General features: G+C 39.1%; 1 protein-coding gene across 1 annotated transcript in view; it reads left to right on the top strand.

Moving 5' to 3' along the window:
- Positions 1-26,120, top strand: part of STUM (stum, mechanosensory transduction mediator homolog) — a gene marked incomplete at its 5' end in the record, with an annotated part of 39,036 nt that extends 12,916 nt beyond the window's left edge. The window contains 2 exons of the mRNA XM_083358255.1: positions 20,646-20,825; positions 25,980-26,120. Of these exons, the coding sequence (XP_083214381.1) occupies positions 20,646-20,825; positions 25,980-26,005 (206 nt within the window). The 3' untranslated portion in view covers positions 26,006-26,120. The remainder of the gene's footprint in view (positions 1-20,645; positions 20,826-25,979) is intronic.
- Between the last annotated feature and the right edge of the window lie 407 nt (positions 26,121-26,527).

Raw genomic sequence — 26,527 nt, 5'->3', positions numbered from 1 at the left:
AACCAAAAAATTAATATATTGTTGAAGCAACAGTGAATAATATATAGAATTATACAGCTGTTGAAAATTATGGAGAAATGAAGGTAGGCTATATTATTAACTCCCACTAATATGCAAGGAAAGCATTTTCTCCTTAGGAATAATCCTGATTTTCAGAAATGATTGTTGCAGGTGTGGAAGGATATTTATATTTATATTTATATATTTATATTTATTTGATTTGAGAATGGTTCCTGAAAGCAGAATATAATTTGAAGGAATAATGTTCTTCTTTGTACAAGAGATATAAAGGGAAAGTTTATACGTAGATTGAAAAGGGTCTAAGTTTAGTTTCTTGCTTCTACAGCTAAAGGGAATTAGATTCAGAAATCAAGTAATGGAAAATATCCTCTATGAATTTTAGTTAGTTATATTTAATATAAGTTTTAATCATCCATTTTCAAATCCAAGAGATGATGCTTCTGGGGTGTACATTTTTATGATACTTTTTTGGGTGGCTTGATTCTGTTTCATACATTTAACAAATTTGTCTAGTAAGATGAAAGGAAATACGTGTGCAGATAAGAGGCAAACTTCCTGAAGTAATTTTAAATTGTATTTTAAAAGCTGTATCTGCAGATTGAGGAAACAAGTGATGGGTTTCCCAGATTTGCATGTATGCATGCTATTATATAAATCACAGAAGGAAAGTTTGACATAGTAAGCCCAAGAGATAAGAATATAATGGGATAATAACTCTAGGTTTGCACTATGTATGTAAAATTTGTATTAATTCATCATTTTTTCCTATCAAATATAACTATCTCAGTCTTTAGTATATTAATTTTCAGATTTGGTTCTTAGAAAACAATTCTTCAATCTGACTATGGAAGTACTACATTAAACAACATACTCTAACTTCCCTACAAGGAAAGATCAAACTTCTATTTTACTGTCTGTTCAATGTTGTATTATTTGCTAACTATTCCATGTATTCTATATTCTACAAAATATTCCATAATTCAAGCTGATTTGTTAGATTCATAAACAAGAAGAGAAGAGCATTGTTCAGAGGCTTCTAATTCAAGACAAAGGATTATAAGTAGTTCTAAAAAAGGAAGATTTAATATTCCTGTGATTTGGCTGATAACTGTGGTGGCTGAAAAATAAAATTTCCCCCTTGTTTTTGAGGGGAAAAAAAGATAATAAAGATAAAATTAGGAAATGTTATCGAATTGTAATGATCCCACAGTCTTTAAATATGTACTGCTTAATTTTCGCAAGTAATGCCAGTTTAGTCTCAGTTTTACTAAAAGCCCATGGTGGATTGTGTGCTTTAAGTACTGTGGTAGATACAGGTTACCCTCAATTTACGACCACAATTCAGCCCCAAATTTCTGTCGCTAAGTAAGACATTTGTTAAGTGAATTTTGCCCCATTTTATGGCTTTTCTTTCCATAGTTGTTAAGTGAATCACTGCATTCTGAAATTAGTAACACAGTTGTTAAGTGAATACAGCTTCCCCCTTGACTTTGCTTGTCAGAAGGTTGCAAAAAGGTGATCACATGACCCTGGGACACTGCAACCTTCATAAATATGAGTCAGTTGCGAAGCGTCTGAATTTTGATCACATGTCCATGGGGATACTGCAATGGTTGTAACTGTGAAAAACAGTTATAAGTCACTTTTTTCAGGGTTCTTGTAACTTTGAACGGTTACTAAACTAACTCTTGTAAATTGAGGATTACCTCTACAACAGGCTTATAGATGATAGTTTGTAAATAGGGTTTTAACCATCCTGTACTTATTTCTGAACATAAGACGGGAATTCTAATGAAACAAAGGAGAGTAAGAATTGATATATATTTGAGGGATAGGTTCCACGTTTCTTGTTCTTTGTGGGTGGGGAGGATAAAACCCCATGTATTTGGTGCAGTATTTTTAGCCTCTCTTCCCAAAGATTCAAAATAAAAATTATTGATGGTTAGACAAGATTGAGATTTGACTTTACATGCATTCTGCCAAGGTACACAGAAAGAGAAAAACTTCAATATTACATCTAATGATTGTTTCAAAAATACATCAGTGCTACGTTAGGGTTTTTTATCACTTATATTTCAGTAACAATTGTAAATAACACCTTGCCAGATTCCCTACTCCACCCCATCTCAATATAAGCCAAAATAAAGACTAAAAGGTGGAAGTAAAGCAACATTCTCTTGTGCTTTCTTTGCATGACTGTTTTTAACTAAAGTGAAGGGGGTCACCAGTCTGAGCTTCCACCCTGGATTTTAGTAAGCCTGTTTTATTATCTTGAGTATTTGGATACCCAGAGTCCACATCACTCAGCCTTTTTAAAAGGAAAAGAGTTAATAATTTAATATTCTGAATAATACAATTGTCATATAATAATGATAGCCTTATTGAGCTCTATTGAGACCTGGCTCAAAAACAATAACTGTGGGAGGGACCTTGGAGTCCTAGTGGACGATCACTTGACTATGAGCCAGCAGTGTGCAGCAGCAGCCAAAAAAGCAAATACAATCCTGGGTTGTATAAACAGAGGCATAGAATCAAGTTCATGCAAAGTATTAGTACTGCTTTATAGAACCCTAGTGAGACCACACCTGGAATGCTGCAACCAATTTTGGCCACCATACTACAAAAAAGATGTTGAGACTTTGGAAAAAAAAATTAGAGAAGAACAACTAAGATGATCAAATGCCTGGAGACTAAAGCATATAAAGAATGGCTACAGGACTTGTGTTTGACTAGTCTAAAGAAAAGAAGAAACAGGGGTGACATGATAGCAGCATTCCAGTATTTGAGGGGCTGCCACAAAGAAGAGGTGGTCAAATTATTCTCCAAAGCACCAGAGGGCAGGACAAGAAACAGTGGTTGGAAACTGATCAAAGAGAGAAGCAACCTGGAATTAAGGAGAAACTTCCTAACAGTGAGTAGAATTAACCAGTGGAACAGCTTGCCTTCAGAAATCCTGGAGGTTTTTAAGAAGAGACTAGAGCAGGGGTGTCAAACTGCCGGCACATGGGCCGGATGCATCATAGTGAAATTGTGCCCACCCCATTGCTGGCAATGGCAAAAAAGTCACGATATGTCGCAACATGTCACGTGGCGTTGCAAGTTTGACAACCATGGACTAGACAGTCACTTGTCTGAAATGGTATAGGTTCTCCTGCTTGAGCAGGGGACTGGACTAGAAGACCTCCAAGGTCCCTTCCAACTCTATTCTATTCTAAACTCTATTCTAAGGATCCCTAATTTTGTATCCATGGGCACATTTCTATTGCTAAGAATCAGAATAGTTCTTACAAAATAGTTACTTTTACACATCCGGGTTCTCATTTATTGATTTGTTTAATAAAATGTAAAATGAAAGGGTCAGATGGACCCTTGCAGTCATTGGAGGGGAGTAGTCATTCCATGTCTACAGCTTTTGAACTGTTTAGTATTTTAGATATAATCCTCCAAGGGAAGCATACACTGAACTGATTTTGCCCTGAACTCAGGCCAACTGAGATACAGTACCGGTATATTATTTCTTATCTTCTTTTGAGAATCTAATTCTGATCATTTAAGTCTGTCTCAGTCTCATGATAACAGGAGGGTTTTTTTGTTTTAAGAATAGTATCTGCATTAAAAGTCAAATTACCTTTTCCATGATTGCATTTATTTATCTTTTTTCCCTCTTGAATGCATGCTTCCACTATCAAATTATCTTGAAAACTATAATATTGTTAAAATTATATTTATAATTTTATAGTGCAATAATTGGAAACTGCATACAATGTAGCCAATAAAACTACACTTGGATGATTCTGTGATTCACATAAAAAACGTTCTGTTCTAATCAAGGAGTGAGAAAAAAAACATGCTGCTGCATCTGTTGAAAACTTAAGACTACTCAGTACTTAAATGCAGTTTCAGTGCTTGGCCTTACTTGTTCTCTTGTAATTACTTCTTCTAAATTATCATTTCTGTAGTTCATATCAGCTGTTTCCTTTATATTTCCAATTATTAACTGAGTTATTTCTATATTCTACTATTGTGTTTTTTATCTTCCATTTTCACAATATTTCTGAATCAATTCCAGTTCTGCATTCCTGAATATTTCAGATCTAGTAATTAATCCCCTTTGATCTGCCAATTGTTATTCAATGATATTTGAATCTGGATAAATTCTTTTCAATGTTCAAACATTTGCTTTAGGTATACCTGCTTTGTTGGTTCTGATGTATAATAGCAGGCCATATTGGCATGATTTTCATACACAGGATACTTTTGCCTTTTCTGTGGTTTTTGTTCTTCCAATAATCTTACAGCCATAGTTACCCACCTTCAGCAGGTGCCCAGGAATTCTAATATCTGATGCAATATTTGTTGATCTGGACAATGTCCGATCCAATATAGAATTCCTTTTGTTTTCTCACCCCATTAAATGGATTGATAGATACCCTTAGTCTGGCTCTTTTGCTATGGCTGTCTGGTAGACACAGTACAGCCAGCCTAATTATGAACCCTACCAAAGCATCATAAGCTCCTTCCCTTTGGCAAGAAAGTATTATTTCCCTACTTACTTGCCTCTGGGGTTTTATCTTTTAGAGTGTGAAGTGGGGTGCATCATTTCATCATTACTTCAGTCACTTGAATCTCCTATGACTTGAGCTAAAACAACTAAGAAGAAATTTCTTGACAGTGAGAACAATCCATCAATGGAACAACTTGCCTCCAGAGGTTGGTGGGTGCTCCATCACTGGAGGTTTTCAGGAAGAGATTGGACAACCATATGTCCAGAATCACATAGGGCTGGAGCAGGAGGTTTGGTCTAAACTCTAGAAGACCTCCATGGCTCCCTCCAACCCTGCTATTCTATATTCCAATATAATCCCTTCTGTGCTTAAACTCTTGTAACTCAACTGATTGGAGAAGTTATTTTGAACCAGCCCCTTTCTGTTTACAGTACCAGGCAAATGTTAATAACTATTGTTCTGCAATACAAGTACTAGTATAGGTAGTTCTAGAAGGCGTTAGAAACCAACAGGACAGTAAGAAACTAATTTTTATTTTAAAGCTGATATGCCTGTTTTCATGTGTGCTAACTTTGTATGTATAAATTTAGCTTAATCTTCTGTTTGTATGTGTGTTACAAGACATACCTCCATGAAGGAAAGCATTTGGGAATTGTTTTCCCAGAATAGAAACTGGATGGCCGAGCAACAGGTGAATAATACAGTTGGAGGACAAGGTAATTACTGTCTGGACTGAATATCTCACAGGTTTTGCTGAATTATCTCAGTCTAGACAGGATTTTCTAAAGCATACTTGGAAGCAAATTATCCTGAGCATAATACAGGAGCATCTTAAGAATACAATGTGCTCAGAGGCTAAAAGTCCTGAAAACATTCCATTTCTGTAGGCATTGTAGCATTTTTAGCATATAAAATAATATATTCTGGAACATTTCTAATTAATTTTGTTATTAATCAGATTGTTTTTGTTTATGCAGATGCTGAACATTTTTCAGAAAGTTGAGCCAGCTATGCTTATAAATATGTACAGTATTCCAGGTGCTGCTTATAAAAAAACCCAGAATGATAACAATAATAATAATTTGTGCCTTTTATTTATCTTGAATTTTCTTAACCTTATTAGAATGTTGGTGCAATTTTAATACAGTTCCTCAGAATGGGTTTTCTTTTGTTTTAGTATCAATAGATGGATTACTATGATTGAGCTACATAATAAGCATATATGTTATGAAGCTAATTTTCCTCCAAATATCTGGGTACTGTTATTATATATTTACCCTCCAAATTCATACTTTGAGGACCAATACAATTACACAATAAGAGCCTATACTGTTTTTGTAAAGCCTTTTCCCATAAATTCTAGGAATGATATCAAGTGTATGATTTTGGACATGACATCTTTGTGCTAATTCTGTAGCTTTTATTAGTCTATGCAGGTGTTCCAATACCAGAAAAATGTAGTGGTTAAGGTGAGGAACTAGGCATTCTAGAGAGACCCATGTTTAGTCCAGCTTCAAGCTTCTAGTCCAGAATTACATTGGGTGTCTTTGGGCCAGTCATTCTCTTTCTTCATATCTACTTCAACAGGTTGTTTGTGGAAAAATGCAGGTAGAAGTTGTGATTTGAAGGTTGGCCAATTCTTTAATAGGATAGAAACCAAATAAATAAATGAAATATGTGTAATTAATAACAGAATAACAAGAGTTGGAAGGGACCTCGGAGTCTACTAATCTAATTCAATCCTCTGCTCAGGCAGGAAATCCTATATCATTTCAGACAAATGGTTGTCCAATCTCTTCTTAAAAGCCTCCAGTGTTTAGTATGAAGATATTTCAGTACACCACTAATAAGGTCTGTCCATAGTTCTTTCAAAGCACTGGAGAAGACAAGAGGGAATTTCACAGTATCAAGTAGTATAAATCCTACAAAATAAGGTTCAAGTAGCTTTATGACAAGGTTAAATGTAGGATATCTTTCTGACAGGATATTTTTTTCACAGCACTAGAGAATCCTGGATCCTTTTTCTTATGAAAAAATGTAGAATTTCAATTCCAACTATTTTGCAGTGTTAATACATGGGCAGGTTGGGCGGGTATTGACAAGAAGATCAGAAGTACAATTAGTTCTCGACTTGCAACCATTCATTTAGTGACCATTTGAAATTACAATAACACTGAAAAGGGTGACAGTCGGTCCTCACACTTTCAACTGTTGCATTCCCACAGTCAATATGGTCAAAGTTTGGGTGCTTGGCAACCTACCTGCATTTACAATGGTTGCAGTACCCGGTCATGTGATCACCATTTGCGACCTTCCCAGCTGGCTTCCGAAAAGCAAATAGGGGAAGTTGTATTCATTTAACAGCCACATAATTCACTTAATAACTGCAATGATTTGCTTAACTATGGCTAAAAAGATAAAAAAACTGACCATAACTAATTTAACAACTCTTTGCTTAGCAATGGAAATTCTAAGCTCGACTGTGGACATAAGTCAAGAACTATCTGTATAGGAAGAATATCTCCTTTTGCATACCTCCACCTGTTCCATTTTTAATATCTTATTTGATAATGTGAGGATGTGTGTTTGCAAAAATACAAAATTCTAAGTATATAACTTTCTATGCTTTAATATTAATCCTGAAAACCTTTCTAATTCTTTTCCTATAAGTTATCCTGTTTCTAAAATATTTGTGTACAATATAAAGCCTTTCTCTGACTAATAACAACTGTGTTATCTATTTGGGTAATGAGGTGCCTGCAAGCAAGCAAGCAATCAAGTTCAGAGAATACCAAGAACTGAAAAGTTCAACCCTGAACTAGAAAATATTCTCTTACACTAATAATGCAGCTGTATTGCAAGACTGGAATATTAATAATGCTATGTTGTCAAGCATCTTTAGGGGTTTTTCCATACAAATAATGGGTTTAATGGGAATCCCTCTTTCAAGTCCTTCTCTTCTCTGCATTCATTCACTCAGAAATACCAGGAGAAGGGGACTGACCTTGGGAGGTTTACTTAGGGATTTCTGTTTATTTTATAATATAAAATACTATATTTTAATGCAACTAACAATTTATTATTGCAATCATTCATATATTTTAATATTGCGGACATTATTCACAGATGAGGTTTTCATTGCTTTGTTGTTAGCACCTTTGATTTGCTTTTATCATTTATCAGTTTTTAAGCTTTTATTTAGCCCTGATTAGATGTTGCCCTGGAAATTGTTAATCAGAAAGGTTTTGATCATTTGCCATAGTGCAGAATCTGTGGAAACTCATGGTTGGGCTATTGGTCTCTTAGTAATTCTCTGAGTTTGCTTCTCATGGTGAGCATGAGATGTCCGTTTTGTAGGGAAGTGCCCTGTAGATGTCTCTGTATTTTGTATTTCATGGTGATGACTTTTGTTTTTCTTTACACCACTTCCCCTACTGTGCAGCTTTTCAGGGTTTTCTTTTCCTGCAAAAATCACACAAAGTGGGCAAAGTACTGGTTACAGTAGCTATTAATGCCAAAGGGGTCATGTTTTAACTGTCCCATTAAGAAAATAAGCAGCTGTCTTTGCTAATTAACTGGAAAATCTTTCTTGTCAGAGGAGAAGCAAATAGCACATTTCTACTACTTAGCTCAATCTTACATTGAAATGGCCCTGGAATAATAATAATCTTGAAACTATTTGTTACACTGGCTTGAACTTGTGTATAAAAGACAGAAAACTTCTGTTTTGGACTTGTTAGGAAAGAGGAATGTCCCTGGATGTGAAGGCTGGATTTTTAAAAACAACTTTCAACTGACATCTCTACAGTTGTGATAAAGCAAAGAGGTTTACATTGTTTTCACACAATTTAAAAGAAGTTAAATAAATGAATCACAGAGCAGCAAGGGCTTTTTTTTATATTCAGACTATCCTGTGGTGTTCTTATATCAGGACATTGTAGCAAAGTCTATTGATGCTTCTGTGCTCTCAGCAAATCAACCAGGCCAACCCTAACAGTGTGGCCAGGTAGGTTAACAATTCATTTCTGTCCATTTACTTTTAACCTGGTCCAGAAATAGCAGTTTCAAGAGAGACTTTGGATAGGATGTATTACAAAGATGTAGCCTGAAAGATAATGACAACATGAATAGCAGCTGTTTGAATCTCAATGGAAACACTGTCACATTCTCATTAGAGAAAGCAGGTGAAAAGCACATTGTCAGTTATGGCTTGATAATAATAATCTCATGCACTGATCATGTTCTAATTAGGCTGAATTCCAGTAGTTCACTGGGTACCGCATATATTTTATTTTTTCAGTAACCCTTTGATTCTAAGGTAGTTGATACACCATGGTAAAAAGATGAAACCTTGAGCTAATATTGTAGAGTGAGCAGATAAAAAAATTAGTTCATGCTTTTCCTTCCCTGCATATTTATTACTCCTTATTAGCAGAAAAATTAGTATTTTTTCTAAACCATAAATTTCTGAGTTGGGTGGATTATGCTTTATAGCTAACCATAAACGAAAGCAATAAAAAAATGTATTAACTAAGGAATTTTGCCTTTGTTTCCACCAAACATTCCATAATGTTTGGTGGAAATCACCCTAAATTGATCCTCTGGAATGAGAGAGAAAGTGAAAGAGAGATACATTTATCAAATTGTTTTGCTGAATTGTCATGTGAAAATTGAATCTCACAAGATTTCAGTATATTTGCATGAGATCGCACACAGGATCCGTGTGATAAGATTTATTTATTATTTATTTGTAAAATTTGTTGGTTACCCATCTTACCATAAGCTAACTCTGAGCAGCTTATAATCATACAAAGATAAAAGCTATACAAAAGCTAAAAGACATAAATAAAATACTGTGAAGATCCAAATACTGTGGCCCAATGAAAAAAATGGGGAGGGCAGGAGCAGGTGGGGGGAGAGGTAGGATCTGTTGTTAATGGATCATCTCCACTTTGATGCTTCCCTATTGGGGCTCCAAGCTAACTGGCAGAGCCAGATCTTTAGGCTCTTACGGAAGATTGGGAGGGTTGCAAGATGTTCCAAAGGTCAGGTGCAATGGCAGAGAAGGCTCTTCTCTTGGACCTGGCCAGGTGGAATACTTGGGCCAATGGGGTCTGCAGCAGGCCTCCTCTGCTGGCAGAGGTGGGGCAGGCCAATCCCACTGGGTGAGATGGTCCCTCAAGTAGCCTGTATCCATGCCATAAAGGGCTTTAATGGATCCTGATAGATTCCAAGCGGCGCTGTGGTCCCCACCTGCCTCCACTGCTCACAGCTCGGCGGATGCCTTAGTGGAAGCCTGGGAAAGGGCAGCCACTGAGGCACTTGACCGGGTTGTACCCTTGTGGCCCCTGACCCGGCGCAGATCCCAGCGAGCTCCATGGTTTTCCGCGGAGCTCCGGGAGATGAAGCGTCGGAAACGGGGCCTAGAGAGCTGCTGGAGGTCTAGCCGATCCGAACCCGACCGGTTGCGGTTAAGAACCTATATTAGGTCTTATCTCGCAGCGATGAGGGTGGCGAGGTGCAATTACTTCTCCACCCTCATCGCGTCCGCAGATAATCGCCCGGCCGCCTTGTTTAGGGTGACTCACTCACTTCTTAATCAGGAGGTGAGGGAGGATCCCTTGCAGGGTCGTGCCGAGGAATTTAGTCAACATCTGTCGGATAAAATCGCTCGGATTCGGACCGGTTTGGACTCCAGCTGGGCAGAGTCAGGCGATCAGGACACGGGCGGTCTTGTCAATGTTATCTGGGAAGAGTTTGATTCTGTGACCCCTGATGAAGTGGACAGGATTATGGGGAGGCTGAGCTCCTCCACATGTTTGTTGGACCCGTGCCCTTCCTGGCTGGTTTATGCAGCTAGGGAGAGGACACGAGGCTGGCTCCAGGCGGTTATATCTGCTTCTTTGAGTGAGGGTTATTTCCCCACCGTCTTGAAGGAGGCGGTGGTGAGACCTCTCCTCAAGAAGCCTGCCTTGGACCCAGCTGTTTTGAACAACTTTCGTCCAGTCTCCAACCTTCGCTTTCTTGCGAAGGTTGTCGAGAGTGTGGTGGCGCATCAGCTCCCTCTGGTCCTGGATGAAGCGGATTATCTGGACCCCTACCAATCGGGTTTCAGGCCCGGGTACAGCACGGAGACGGCATTGGTCGCTCTGGTGAATGATCTCTGGAGGGCTCGGGATAGGGGATATTCCTCTGTCCTAGTCCTATTAGACCTCTCGGCGGCTTTCGATACCATCGACCATGGTATCTTGCTGCGGCGTCTCAGGGGATTGGGAGTGGGAGGCACAGTTCTTCAGTGGTTCTCCTCCTATCTCCTGGGATGCACGCAGTCGGTGTTGGCAGGGGGACAGAGATCGGCCCCTAGGTCTCTCGTTTGTGGAGTTCCTCAGGGGTCGGTTCTCTCGCCTCTCCTGTTCAACATCTATATGAAACCGCTGGGTGAGATCATTCGTGGTTTTGGAGTTGGGTATCATCAGTATGCCGATGATGCCCAACTTTTCTTTTCGACCCCAAACCACCCCAGTGATGCCCTCGCTGTGATGTCCCGTTGCCTGGAGGCGGTTCGGGTCTGGATGGGGAGGAACAGACTTCAACTCAACCCTGACAAGACTGAGTGGCTGTACATTCCGGCATCCCGGGACATTCAAAATGTTCCATCTCTTTCTATGGGGGGTGAGCTCTTACCCCCCGTGGATAGGGCTCGCAACTTGGGAGTCCTCCTAGATTCACGGCTTACCCTGGAAGATCATATAGTGGCCGTGACTAGGGGGGCTTTCGCCCAGGTTCGCCTGGTGCGCCAGTTGCGGCCCTATCTGAACCGGGATGCCCTGTGTACGGTCACTCATGCGCTCGTGACCTCTCGCCTTGACTACTGTAATGCTCTCTACATGGGGCTTCCCTTGAAGACCACTCGGAGGCTCCAACTGGTACAGAATGCGGCCGCGAGAGTTGTCTTGGGAGTTTCCCGGTACTCCCATGTTACACCTTTGCTCCGCGAGCTGCATTGGTTACCAGTTGTCTTTCGGGTGAGGTTCAAGGTTTTGGTAACGATCTTTAAGTCCTTACATGGCATGGGTCCGGGATACCTCAGGGACCACCTGCTGCCGGCGTCAACTCCCCTCCGCCCTGTGCGTTCCCACAGAGAGGGCCTCCTCAGGGTGCCGCCAGTCAAGGAATGCCGACTGGTGGCCCCCAGGGGGAGGGCCTTCTCTGTGGGCGCTCCGGCATTATGGAACCAACTGCCGGTGGAGCTCCGGATGGCACCAGACCTCCGAACTTTCCGTCGTGACCTGAAGACCCACCTATTTGAAATAGCTGGTCTGGCCTGACGGGGATGGGTTTTAATAGTTGTTGTAGATTTGTTCACTGTTTTTAACTGGGCATGGGTTTAATCTTTTTTTTAATTTTTGTATTGTCTTTTTTATATATGCCCTGTGAACCGCCCTGAGTCCCCACCAAGGAGAAGGGCGGTATATAAATTAAATAAAACTAAAACTAAACTAAACTTTAAAGGTGGATTAACAACACCTTGAATTGTACCCAGAAGCAGACCGGCAGCCAATACAGCTCATGGAGCAGTGGTGTTACAAATTTCAGAAACTGAAATTTGGCATCTCTCAAGATTAATCCATTTTAAAATAAATGTTTGGAGGAACTCATACCATTTTATAAGATCACAACTCACATCCACTTAGTGAAAAGATTGCTGATCTATGACATGATAGCAAGCACTGCGTTTAAATAACACTTGTCTACCACACTAAAATATACAGGACTATTTCTTAATCTCTTTTACCATTATCTTCCACTTGCTCTTTCTGGAATATATTTTTTTATCAGAAAAATATTGTCAATAGTTCAGAATTATGAGAAAGGCAGCTTTAATTAGGTTTAATATCAACATTCTGGATTTTGAGTTTTTGAGTGTGAAGTCTTTTGTAATGTGAAGCATACTACAAAAGAAGATAATATACAATTCTGAAAAGTGCTTTAGAAAAAATTCTTTGAACCTAATATCCCCCAAGCAGTCTTTATTATTCTCTCTTTTGTGTTATTCTATTCTCCAATTTGATTAATGGTATTTGAAATTTAAGTGGGATTGTGGGAAGACTGACATAATGGGGAGCTCTAAAAACCTTGGTATTAACATCTGCTTTTTAAAGAACTATAAGAATGAGGCCAGAAGTAGTGCAAAGATGCCCTTTTCTTTATTGAAAAGTTTTTCAATACATTTTATCTTTAACAAAACAACCCCTCCCCACCCCCAACCCCCCTTCCCAACCCAACCCTCCCCCCCTCCCCTTCCCCCCTCCCCGACTTCCCAGAGCTAAATACAAGGTATAAAAGTAAAAAACAATCATAAACTACCATATGCTAACAACAATAAACTATTAGGTCTATCGCCCTTTAGCTCTTATAAAATGACTACAAGCAATATAAACGTCCCATCAATACTTATTCAAATGCTAAATGAAACTTTTTAGTCCCATATTTATTCTGGATGTAATCAATCCACTTTTTCCACTCCACGATATATCGTTGTTGCAGTAGTGCAAAGATGCCCTTGACTTGCCTTAATTTACAAAACGTTTATTTCCCTAATATGAAAAATAAAAGCCCAGGCAAATTGTATCTCAGTTTCAGTTCAGAATTTCTTTACGTAGTTTAATTTTGACTGATCCTGTTTAGAAAAAGATTGTTACGTTTATATCAAAACTACAGGTACAGGTAGTCCCCAACTTACAAATTAGTGAAAAAAATGAATTATGACTCTTTTTCACACCTGTGTCCCTTGGAGCATTCCCATAGTCACGTGATCAAAATTTGGATGCCTGACAAGTGGTTCATATTTTTGACAGTTGCATTGTCCCAGTTTCATGTGGTCACCTTTTGCAACCTTCTGACAAGTGAAGTCAATGTGGAAGCCAGATTCACTCAACAACCGTGTTACTAACTTCAGAATGCAGTGATTCACTTAACAACTCTGGCAAGAAACATCATAAAAATGGGACTCATTTAACAGCTCAATTGTCGTCATAAGTTAAGGACTACCTATACCTGTTTTAGTAACATTTGGAATCCATCACATCTACTTCACATTTTTTATTTTTCTTCCTTTGTCTTTTTTTCCATGGTTGCCTGTATTTTGAGCTATTGTTAGATCCTGTATTTCTACCATAACTATTAGCAAAGGAAAATATGTTATTGATTTTACCTTTGATTCCTTCAATGATATTTTGGTTGTTTTTGCCATGAAAGTAGCTCATGTTATTGATTCTTATTTGCACACAGGATTGGGAGAAGTAAGCCATCTTAGATTTAACACAAATTGGTCAGTATTGTTGACAGACCAGCAGTATAAATCCAGGGTTCTATGCAAGTGCTCTTTTCATCCATGACTACATAAGCTGGTCTTCTGCATTTAAAGCATGTGCTGTATCCTTATGTTGAATCATCTCCAGTTATTAAATGAAGCAAGAATGGATGGATTCAAGTTAAAATAGTGATGAGTTGCACTGTTGGAAGACCTGAAGGACTAGGTTGGAAACAGATTATCATGGACAAAATCTATATGTGTACTTAACTTGAGGGCACATAATTTTAGTCAAGAAAAGGCTATTGTTTAAATGTGTGAAATCCTTAAGTAGTGGTTGTTGTTGTTATTATTATTATTATTATTATTATTATTATTATTATTATTATTATTATTAATTCAGTGTATGTGACCGCCCATCTTGCCATATCAACTATAGGTAGCTAAGAGCATATAAATGCATAATATAAAAAGCATTGAAACAGCAACACATGCAGCCAAAATAAAAACCATTTTATAGTAAAATCATAACAACCACTACATAGACTCAAACTAACCACGTGATCTCCATGCCCAGGAACACATTAATGTCTTCAAAGTCTTCCAAAAAGCCAACAGATCATGAACAATCTAAACTCAGGGGTTATAATGTTCCATTTGATTATAGAAAATATAAGTCAAAAAATTAAAATATGTCTTTGCCTATTTAGATGTAATTTCTGCAGTAGAAATGTGTTTCTGAGCCTAGAATTGAACCTGAGCCTTATTGAAGCCATACCTCTTGACCAGTGGTGGGATTCAAATATGTGAAGATCCAGTTATTTTATTTTTTATTTTAATTCCATTTATATCCTGCCCTTCTCCGAAGACTCAGGGCGGCTTACAAGCTTAGCAGTAGCCTTCATTCTATGTATATGCCTGCTTATTAGGGCTTTCACACACACCCCAAGCGGCATTATTACAAAGTCAGCTTAATTGCCCCCAACAATCTGGGTCCTCATTTTACCTACCTCGGAAGGATGGAAGGCTGAGTCAACCTTGAGCCTGGTGGGATGCGAACCTGCACTAATTGCAGGCAGCTGGTGTTACTTAAGGAGGCATTAGCCCACTGCTCTACCAAGGCTCTGTGTGGATGCCGCTTCCGGAAGTCCATTCTTGGCCTGGGCAACAAAAAATTAGCTACCGGTTCTGCTGAAGTGGTGCGAACTGGCTGAATCCCACCACTGCTCCTGACCCTCCCAGCTTTATGTGCAACTGTATTTTTTTAAAAAAGTAATTAAGGAAACTTTTATGAAATGTAAGGGCTAAGTATTCTTTGACTCTCTCCCTCAGAAATCTAGCACATTTGAAGAATAATTAAAATATCTTAATATTGATTTGCAGCTTTTCTCTGTGTGCTTTGTTTCTGTCGTCCAGATACAAACCTCCGTGTAGACTCAGAAGCAATACAGCCCAGCCAAGCCTATATGCCTCTGGCTCCAAAGCGTCTCCCACTGTTCTACTATATAATATCTCTTTATGATGGAGGCTAGCAGGGAACAATGCATGGATTTCTATTTCATTGTATAAAAGCAGAAATCAAAGGTTTTTTTTGGCAACCCCACTTGCTTACCGATAAATTATGTGTATGTAGAATCATGTATTATATAATTGAAGGTCTTGTAGTGCTTGGATCTGCATTAAGTCTAATGTAACTACAGGCAAGGCATCCAGAAAAATCACTACTGCCATATTACACTTGCCAGCTTCAGAAAAATGCAGATTGAGACTAGTGGCATACAATACTGTTTTTGTCTATGATATATTTAGCGTTTCACCTGAAAGTAAGACTCCCTTTTTTTCCTTTCAGCTCAGTTAGGAAATAATGTATGTTTTCCTTGGCTTGTTACAAGAGGGGGAAAAAATCAGACTTGATTTTGAGGTGAAATTAATCAGAAATATCCATACAGTAATTTGTTAGTTGCACCCAGTCTGGGAAGAGCTAACAAGTAAAATAAAAACAGCAAGTTTTAACTCAGAGTGTGAATTCTGGTTTTCTGAGAGACAGATTTCTTCCTGTATCATTAGCAAAGTTGTCTACTTTTAAAAGTTTGTGTGTGTGTGTGTGTGTGTGTGTGTGTGCGCGCACGCCCTTGTTTGGCATGGATAAATACTGTACATTCAACTACTGTCTGCATCAGGTCTTAGGCATTCTAATTTGTATCTCTATTGGAGAAGTCTGGGGATGAACATTTGGAACAGTAAAGTAATCCAGAATAGTATCAAGCGAATGCTGAGATACTGAGCCAAAATGCACAGATCAGGCTTACTGCCAGAGCTTGAATCATCCAGCCACTCGACCACTATATTAATAATTAGGTACTTTGTTTTGTGTTTTATTGACCTCTTTATTCTTTTAAAGGTATAATTTCTTTATTTGCAAAGCAATATACTGGCTAATTAGAAGTCTGAGACAATAGTAAGGTTTTAATCTGTTTTTATTTTTCAATCCTTTTTATTACTACTTTTTTGCTTGTGGAATAAATAGCTATTTCCTTATAAGGTTAGGAATGATGTGGTGCACTTTAAAACTTAATTTCTTGTCCTTTTAACAGAGGTTCCTCATGATTTGTTCCTCAGCATTTGTGGGCTGAGATCCATGTAACTTGGAGGGAGGAAAACATAAAGAACAATGACACTTAGTGGGTAGACAACCTTGGGAGCTTTTTACTAGGGGTTTATTTTAGGCTTTTAACTGTGTCAAGCCTTTTTTAAAGACTTTTGCTATCACTTTATGTGTTTCCTCCTTCAAAATAATGGAAAAGCAAAATGTCAATGTTTGACAATCATTCTCTGGTTCTGTGATTTCTTGAATAGGCTTTGGGGATGGGATAATTTTTAACCTGCTACAATGATTGCTTAGAACAGTTGTGGTGAACCTTTGGCATGCGTGCCAGAGGCGGCACTCAGAGCTCTCTCTGTAGGGCATGCACGCCATTGCCCCAGGCCTACCTCCCCTCGCAGCCCCCTTCTCACCAGCAGCCCCCCCTGAAGAGCCACACCTTGGCGTGGCCCACACAGACCAGTGCAGCCAAGGACATGGCAGCCGGGCAGCAGGGACAAGACTCCACCCTCGTGCCTCATTGCACAGAGAAGATGCTGCGGGGCATGAGCAGAGGGGGTGGCTACCATGGCACTGCAGGGCTGCCTGGGCGAACTGCTGCAGCAGGCCATGGAGGCAGTAGGAGACCCTGCGGGCAGGTGGGGTGGGGGTGGGCGGGCGGCAGAATGGGGGTGGTCAGACAGTGGGGCAGGCAGCAGAGCGGGGTGGTTAGCGGGGCGGGGGCAGGGCGGTTTTTGGGCACTCAATGTTTAAAAGGTTCACCATCACCCTGCTTAGAAACTAGGGATAGAATGTTGTTGTTGTTGTTAGCTGCGAAGTCGTGTCTGACCCATCGCGACCCTATGGACAATGTTTCTCTAGGCCTTCCTGTCCTCTACCATCTTCTGGAGTCCATTTAAGCTCACACCTACTGCTTCAGTGACTCCATCCCGCCACCTCATTCTCTGTCGTCCCCTTCTTCTATTGCCCTCGATCTTTCCCAGCATTAGGCTCTTCTCCAGTGAGTCCTTCCTTCTCATTAGGTGGCCAAAGTATTTGAGTTTTAGCTTCAGGATCTGGCCTTCTAAAGAGCAGTCAGGGTTGATCTCCTCTAGGACTGACCGGTTTGATCGCCTTGCAGTCCAAGGGACTCGCAGGAGTACTATGGACAGTACCAAAAGGGATAGAATAAATTATTTATTTTCTATATTTTGAAATTTGAATTTTGCTTTTCATGTTTAATGTACTCATCCCATTACAGAGGCAGATTGATCTGTACCTCCTCTCCAGCAGCTGTTTTGGATTTCTTTTGGGGTTTTGCCATTTTTATTCTGTTATGGAATATGAAGGAGTTGTCAGGCCAGAGATTTCTCTGGCAACTCTAGTTTTAAATACTGAATTTCCAAATAGTATATATATGGTTTTATTAAGAATTTTCATTATAATAGTAAAATCTAATAATTTTCTTTTACTGCTTTTTGCTCTCTCTTTCAGCTTCTTTAAGCTTATAAGTAATTGTTCTTTTGTTCAAAGCTTAAAATAAACTCATCAATGAAGATATTTGAAACATCATTCTGATGGTCTCTAATAGCTTTAAAGTTAATAAAGTTAAGGAAAAAAAACAGACCCAGAAAACTATAGACTAACAGTCTAACATCAATACCTGGGAAAATACTTGAAAAAATAATAAAAAACAGATAGCTGAAAAACTAGAAGCAAATATAACTAGGACCCAGCACAGGTTTGTTAAAAACAGATAATGGCAAACCCATCTTATTTCATTCTTTGATAAAGTGACTAAATTAGTAGACCAGCGAAATGCCATTGACGTAGTATACTTAGATTTCAGTAAGGCATTTTACAAAGTAGACCACAACCTACTTCTTGGTAAGCTAGAAAGAGGCAGAATAGACAACATCACCACCAGATGGATCTGTAGCTGGCTGACAAACCGTACTCAGCGAATAGTCCTCAATGGTGCTACATCCACATGGAAAGAAGTAAGCAGGGGGGTACTACGAGGCTCCATCTTAGGCCCAGTACTCTTCAATATCTTCATTATTGACTTAGATGAAATAGAAGGGGAACTCATCAAATTTGCAGATGACACTAAACTGGCAGGAATAGCCAACACCCCAGAAGACAAACTCAGGATCCAAAAAGATCTTGGCAAAGTTGAACAATGAGCCCTATCCAGCAAAATGAAAAGCAAAGTTTTACATTTAGGCAGGAAAAAAATCAAAGGTATAAGTATAGATTAGGTGAGACCTAGCTCAAAAACAGTAACTGTGAGAGGGACCTTGGAGTCCTAGTGGACGATCACTTGACTATGAGCCAGCAGTGTGCAGCAGAAGCCAAAAAAGCTAACACAGTTCTGGGTTGCATAAACAGAGGCATAGAATCAAGATCACATGAAGTATTAGTACTGCTTTATAGAACCCTAGTGAGACCACACCTGGAATATTGCAATCAGTTTTGGTCACCACACTACAAAAAAGATGTTGAGAGTTAGGAAAAAATTCAGAGAAGAGCAACTAAGATGATCAAAGGCCTGAAGACTAAAGCATATAAAGAATGGCTGCAGGACTTGGGTTTGACTAGTCGAAAGGAAAGAAGAAATAGGGGTGACATGATAGCAGCATTCCAGTATTTGAGGGGCTGCCACAAAGAAGAGGTGGTCAAATTATTCTCCAAAGCACCAGAGGGCAGGACAAGAAACAGTGGCTGGAAACTGATCAAAGAGAGAAGCAACCTGGAATTAAGGAGAAACTTCCTAACAGTGAGGAGAATTAACCAGTGGAACAGCTTGCCTTCAGAAATCGTGGGTGCTCCATCACTGGATGTTTTTAAGAAGAGATAGACAGTCACTTGTCTGAAATGGTATAGGTTCTCCTGCTTGAGCAGGGGGCTGAACTAGAAGACCTCCATGGTCCCTTCCAGCTCTATTCCATTCTATTCTAATAGGAAATTTCCAAAAGTGATTAGAAAGTGAAGCTTGTGATCTTAATGTCCTTGAAAAGGCTCCACTGTGATTGTGAGCAAGATGGCTAATCCTTTGTCTCCCAGTGCTCCAATTCATAGAAAATGTCTTCCTGTCATTGGCTTGTGAGGAGCAATCATCCAGAGTTCATGTGATTGATCTCCCATCTTGTCCTTATATGGAGAGATTTCAAGAAACTCATAGTTATCTTCAGTTTGCCATTCCTCCCCCTAGAGTCTCTAAATTTCAAAATCGTATCTGAATGATCAAGTAAATTTTGAGTTAAATTCTAAATCAGAAATTCAAATGCAGTTTAATTCTCAACTGCCTGATTTTAGCTGTATTTAATTAATGCTTAAATAGGAAATTATTTTGCAAAATAATATTACAACCTTGCCTACAGGTTTTTTAAAAAAAATAATAGTGCTGTTCCATAAGCATTTTTAGCACAAATAAGGGAATGACACCCATCCTTTCCACATTATGCAATTGTAAACTGGCCCACCAATGGCAGGATCTTTTAATTGACTAGTCAATACACTATTAACATCTCTGCCATTCCTGCTGCTCCCTGCTTTGCTTTTGAACTGATTCTCGACCGCCATGGTCTTTGGCAGGAATGTGTACAACGGGTGGTTTTACATACTTGGGTGATAAACAAAATAATAGTCAAATATTAATGCCTAAACTCTTGCCTACTGTCCACAAAATCTACTTGTATTAAGAAATGTACTCTGAATTTTCAGAAATGAATAAAAAGAAACTAACACTGAAATCTGGTGTGCTCTATTGAATAAGCAAATAAATATATAGCTCATCTTATAGCCTAACAGCACATATATTCTAGGACTGTTATTGAATTTAATTAGCACCTATCTTCTAGATTTTCTTACTATAACAATATTAATGATTATGTGGGCTGATCTGTGGAAATGGTGATTCTGATTTGTTATGTAGGAGTAGGCTAAAATTTGGTTGATTTGTTCCTTTCCAATTCTGTGGTCCTACAATAAGCTTTTTCTAAGCTGTAAATAATATGCTTTTTAATATATTAAAATGCTGCAAAATGTTTTCAAATGTAATGGATATTTTTATTTATTTATTTGTGCCTTTTGAAACAAATGCAGATAATTTCTGAGGCTGTGCCTGCCAATTATTCTACTGCTCTTATATGATGGTGTTTCGTGTGATGTGCCTGACCGTTGTTTTCTTCTGAGTTTTTAATGCTGATCTTTCTTCCTACAGGGACATTTGTATCAGCTTTCACAGTGCTGTGTGGAGCCCGGACTGATCTCCCTGACAGACACATTTGTTGTGTGTTTTGGTTGAACATTGCAGCAGCTCTGATTCAGATTCTTACAGCAATTGTGATGGTTGGCTGGATCATGAGTATATTTTGGGGGATGGACATGGTCATTCTTGCCAGTAAGTTGAGTACAATCATTTTTGTTTGTTATTCCAATAATTAAGAATTTAAAGTGAGCTTATGGGAAGGGGGATAAAAGTGGGCACTAATTAAATCAAATAGTTCTCTAACAGCTGCAAACTCTTTTTGTGTGAGTTGATACCTTTATGGAATATCTTTGCAGAAAAAAGCTAAAGAAAAAAATTGCTTCCTTCTCTTTTTTCCTAATTTTTCTTTGAACAGAAACAACATTAGGAAATAATAATAATAATAATAATAATAATAATAATAATAATAATAATAATAATAATAATAATAATAATAATAATAATAATAATAATAATAATAGAAGAAGAAGAAGAAGAAGAAGAAAAAGAGAAGAAGAAGAAGAAGAAGAAGAAGAAGAAGAAGAAGAAGAAGAAGAAGAAGAAGAAGAAGAAGAAGAAGAAGTAGTAGTAGTAGTAAGGGACCTTGGAGGTCATCTAGTCCAACCCCCTGCTCAGGCAGGAAACCCTATACCATTGCAGACAAATGGCTGTCCAGTCTCTTCTTAAAAACTTCCAGTGTTGGAGCATTCATCGCTTCTGGAGGCAGGTTGTTCCACTGGTTAATTGTTCTAACTGTCAGGAAGTTTCTCCTTAGTTCTAGGTTGCTTCTCTCCTTGACCAGTTTCCATCCGTTGCTTCTTGTCCTGCTTTCAGGTGCTTTGGAGAATAGCTTGACTCCCTCTTCTTTGTAGCAGCCCCTGAGATATTGGAATACTGCTATCATGTCACCCCTCACCCTTCTCTTTGTTAAACTACACATACCCAATTCCAGCAACCTATATGTTTTAGCCCCCAGTCCCCCAATCATCTTTGTTGCTTTTCTCTGTACTCTTTCTAGAGTCTTGACATCATTTTTTACATCGTGGTGACCAAAACTGGATGCAGTATTCCAGGTGTGGCCTTACCAAGGCATTGTAAAGTGGTATTAACACTTCACGTGATCTTGATTCTATCCCTCTGTTAATGCAGCCTAGCACTGTGTTGGCTTTTTTGGCAGCTGCAGCACACTGCTGGCTCATATTGAAGTGATTGTCCACTAGGACTCCAAGATCCCTCTCACAGTTACTACTATTGAGCAAGGTACCACCTATACTATACCTGTGCATTTGATTTTTCCTGCCTAAATGTAGCACCTTACATTTTTCACCATTGAATTTCATTTTGTTAGATAGTGCCCAGTGTTCGAGTCTGTCCAGATCCTCCTGTATCTTAAGCCTATCTTCTGGAGTATTGGCTATTCCTGCCAGATTGGTGTCATCTGCAAATTTGATGAGTTCCCCATCTATCCCCTCATCCAAATCGTTGATGAAGATGTTGAAGAGCACTGGGCCCAGAACAGATCCCTGGGGCACCCCACTACACACAGCTTTTGTGATGGAGTGACCTCTAAAACATTTTCCTTCACATTCAACTGGTCTTATAAATGTACCGTACCTGTTTTCTTTACTAGTCAATCAGTTGGCTCTGAGTAACCATAAATGGTGCATAAAGGCAATCAAGATTTATTTATTTTTTAAAAAAATGTAATCAATTTGGCCATCTCAATTACCAAAGGAATTCTAGGCAGTGTGCAGCAATGTAATAAAAACAGATTAAAACAAACCTAACAAAAACAGTGTACCAACAGAGAAGCTCACATTAGGGAAACGTTAATATAATTATATGGCTAACAAATAAACATCATAAGCTGGGCCACAAAAGCAACCCATCCCAGGGCCTGCTCAAAAAGCAAGGTCTTCAAGCCTTTCCTAAAGGCAGCTGGGTCACAAGTAATGCTCTTTCAGAGGGCAATGGCAGACATAGAGAAGAGAAGTCTCTGGGGTCCTGTAAGATAACACTCCTTCATCTATGGGACCTGGAACATGCTTAGTCTACAATATTTACTAAACAAGTAAACAACCAAACCATAGATAGAAAAATATATTCATGTAGGTAACTAGACCTCAAGTCATGAAGGTGCCTACTGTCATGTGGAATTGCAACTGGAAGCCAACTGGTAACCAGTGCAGCTTGTGAACTAGAGGTGTCACATGGGTGCAATGGTCTGCAGCTACTCATGCTGCTTCATTCTAGACCAGGGTTAGGCAACCTTGGCTCTTTTATGACTCATGGACTTCAACTCCCAGAATTCCTGAGTCAGCATAGCTGACTCAGGAATTCTGGGAGTTAAAGTCCATGAGTCATAAAAGAGCCAAGGTTGCCTACCCCTGGTCTAGACCAAATGCAGCTTCCAGGTGCAACCCCAACTGGAGCGTGTTGCAGTAGTACAAACAAACAAAAGTATCTAAAACCTGAAAGACTATTTGAGAAGGGCCTCCCAAATTAGAAAAGGGCATAATTGGCTGAGCAAATGTATTTGTGCAGGTAGCCCTCTTGGCCATAGCTGCCATTAACCCCCAAATTCTGCCTGGGTTACTGCAATGCAATTGAGAACTAATATTAGAAAATCTCTAGAACAGAAGGTCCTTGCATCTTCAACCATTCAGTGTTGCTAGGGTTGTGAAGAAAACTCAACAAGGCTGAGAATGAAAACAAAAGTATTTCAAAACATAACTAATAAAGGTTGTTTCAGTATCAGGGTTATCTGGGGGGGGGAATGAGTGGTTAGTGCTTCGGTTTCATAATCTGGAAAAAAAGGTTCAATAATTCAGTGATCCCATCTCAATGAATTCATTCCTAAATGTAGGTAGGAATTTTGCTTATTCTGTTTCCAAGATTCTATATTCTAACCTCTTATTTTCCAACAATAAGCCTAATTAAAGACATTCCATGTGACTCTTGTTTCCCCTTCTGCTAAGGGCTGCACAGGTTGACCCCGATCCTGTTCCTCTGTATCCAGATCCAATATCCGTGAGGCACTAGAGCAAAACATTGGCAATGCGGTCCATTGAGTTTGGGATTGAAATAGACAACAGGATGTCATCCACATATTGACATTCCCTAATCCAACGTTTCCTGGTTACCCCACATAATATCCTTATGTAGATGTTAAATAAGAATGGGGAATGCATTGAATCCTAAGGGTTCAAAAAATGGGGGTTTCAGGTGTCAGGATGCTTTCCCTCCCAACACAACTGGAACCAATCCTAGAGAAACATGGAAAAATACAGTATGATAGCCAGCCATTCATTCAGCAACTGTTCAAGGTTATGTTGGCACTGAAATATGGACTTAAACTGGTTCTTAAAATTCCAGCCAACCCTGCGGTCACATGATTGCAATCCAGGCACTTGGGAGCCTGAGTCATGATTACCCTGTTGCAGTGAGCTGTGTCATGTGATCACCATTTGTAACCTTTTCTGTTAGCTTTCCACAAGCAGAGTCCAGTAAGTTGCTCCCATCTCTTTTTGTCCAGGGAGCCCATTACAGAGATCTCATACTCCTTAGAACCCCTTCCTGCCTGCACTCCATAGTGCACGCCTGCTCACAGCACCCTGCTCACACCTTCTGCCAGCCTGCCCATGTTCTCCATCACCCATTGGAGACCCTTGCTGCCTTGCACACATTCCCTGGCATCCACCTGCAATTCTTATTAGCTCACTGTGTTCTCCACAACCCACCTTTCAGCCTTACCAAGTAGACTAGACAGGAAACATGACCAAATAAACTAATTCTACGTTATTATGAAGCTGCAGCAATAGAATCTTGAAAGTCTGAAAGTACAATTTTATCTTTACAGCCCAAGAGCTTGGAAAGGATCCCTTGTGATCCTCTTGCTTCACCTGCTATACGACTACAGCCTATGCTCTTTCTTATCTGACCATTCCTTGCATTGTATTTCTTTGCCTTGCCTCCCAAGACCATTCCCACATACCATTTCATTTCCTACAACCTCTGGTAACCCACCTGAGGCCTCTGCCAGCCCTCCTGCAGCCCTGCCATCCTGCCCACATTACATAGTGTCTGCCTGTGGCACCCGCCCCCTGCACAGCACCCTCTCACCAGCACCCCCCGTCCTGTGCTCTTTGCCTAGGACTCCCCTGTTTCCATGTAATGATTTCCACAGTCCTGAGGTTATGATGACAACTGGGACTGCCGGGATTGGTGTTGATAAGTGATCTGATCACATGTTGTTGCACTTTACAACTGTATCACTTAACAGTGGCAGTCCCAGTTCCAATTGCTGTTGTAACCTGAGGGCTACCTGTAGCACAGTCCCTTCCATTCCCAACTCTCAGACCCAGTCCGGAAGAATATCATAACCAATAGTATCATAGGTTGTTGAGGGGGCAAGGAGGGAAAGCAGAATTATACCTCCTACTGTATATCCTGCTATTGCCAGAAGTGGTCCACATGTATGATAGATGCCATCTCAGGCATATATAAAGCCTGAATTTCAACTGAAATTCCCACTAATGACAACTTCCTCTGATCCTGGACACATTTTATTAATATCCTGAGAAGTTGCCCTTTTATAATTATCTTAGTTGGGGGCGGTCATCATGTGATTCTGATAGTTTTAACAACTCTATGTGAAAAAAATACAACTTTAATCACTCTCCACTAGTTTAATGTCAACTCCTTATATATAGGAGAAATTTTTCCCCTCTGTACCATACATGACGTTGTATCACTCTGTCACTTTCACTATGCTAGCTAAAATAATACCTTTTGGTAGCACATTTAATTCCTTAATTCTTCATTTGGATTGCCATTTTAATACCTTTTTAGCACTATAATATTCTTTTGGAAAGATAGCACTTACAATTGTACTTAGGGTACCAAGTATGGTCATGTTGTATTAATTTAAAACATTGTGATGTTGATGGTTTTATTCATGATATCATCTTTTTCGGTTTTGTGTTCAGTCAAAATTTTAATTCATCTGATCCCTACAAACCCAGGGTTATTTTCCTTCTCAGATTCCCTTAATGCATATCCAAGTTTATAAATGTGTCGCTTCTTAATAAATGCTTCATTTTCTAGACGCAAATTTAAATTCTTGTTAGTTAGGAATTTGCAAAAGAAAAAAAGCTTCAGTTCTAAAATGCCATTCTTTAATAAACAGAGAGTAGCTAATCACTGTACTTATGTCTTTCCATTTGCTTTTTTTGAATAATTCCTTATAATTATGGCTTTGTTTTTCTCTTTTATGGTTCTTTCACTCCTTCTGAATGATCAACCAAGTTTCACAAGGTATGTTTTTTTTCTGATATTTTCCCCCACAATTTAATCAATTTAAAGATAAATGTTTTCCCCCAGGGAAAATATTTTAAAGACTAAATTAAGCCTGCATTTTTCTATTGATTTAAACCACAACACAGTTGGTTTGTGTGGGGCTTAGGATATTGTGAACTAAGCCACCAATATTACTAAATCATCGCTTATAGCTTTGTGTAAAGCCAAAGAAGTGTGATTTATTCAATAAATCATGATAATAAAGCAAAGCCTACCATAATGCACGTGAACCCCCGTCTTTAAGAGTTTGGCCTGAGATCACTGTGAACAATTCCATGATCCACACGGTTCAGTTTCTGAATCTCTGAATGAATTTTGCTTCTTCACGTTATGAAGCTTAAAACAAACTGCTTAAGATTTAAAAAATAATAATAATTGCACTGCAAGGGTTAGGAGCATACTCAGAAAAAAAATCTGCAGAAAAATTAGGTGGGCAGCCATTTCATAAAATATCTCTGTGGGGAGTTATTTCTTGTATACCAAATGTTGTATTCAAA

Source organism: Vipera ursinii (genome assembly GCF_947247035.1).
Source record: "Vipera ursinii genome assembly, chromosome: 1".
In the NCBI taxonomy this organism is placed as follows: domain Eukaryota; kingdom Metazoa; phylum Chordata; class Lepidosauria; order Squamata; family Viperidae; genus Vipera; species Vipera ursinii.
The sequence above is the reverse complement of the archived record's forward strand: the minus strand, read 5'-3'. Positions and strand labels throughout refer to the sequence as shown.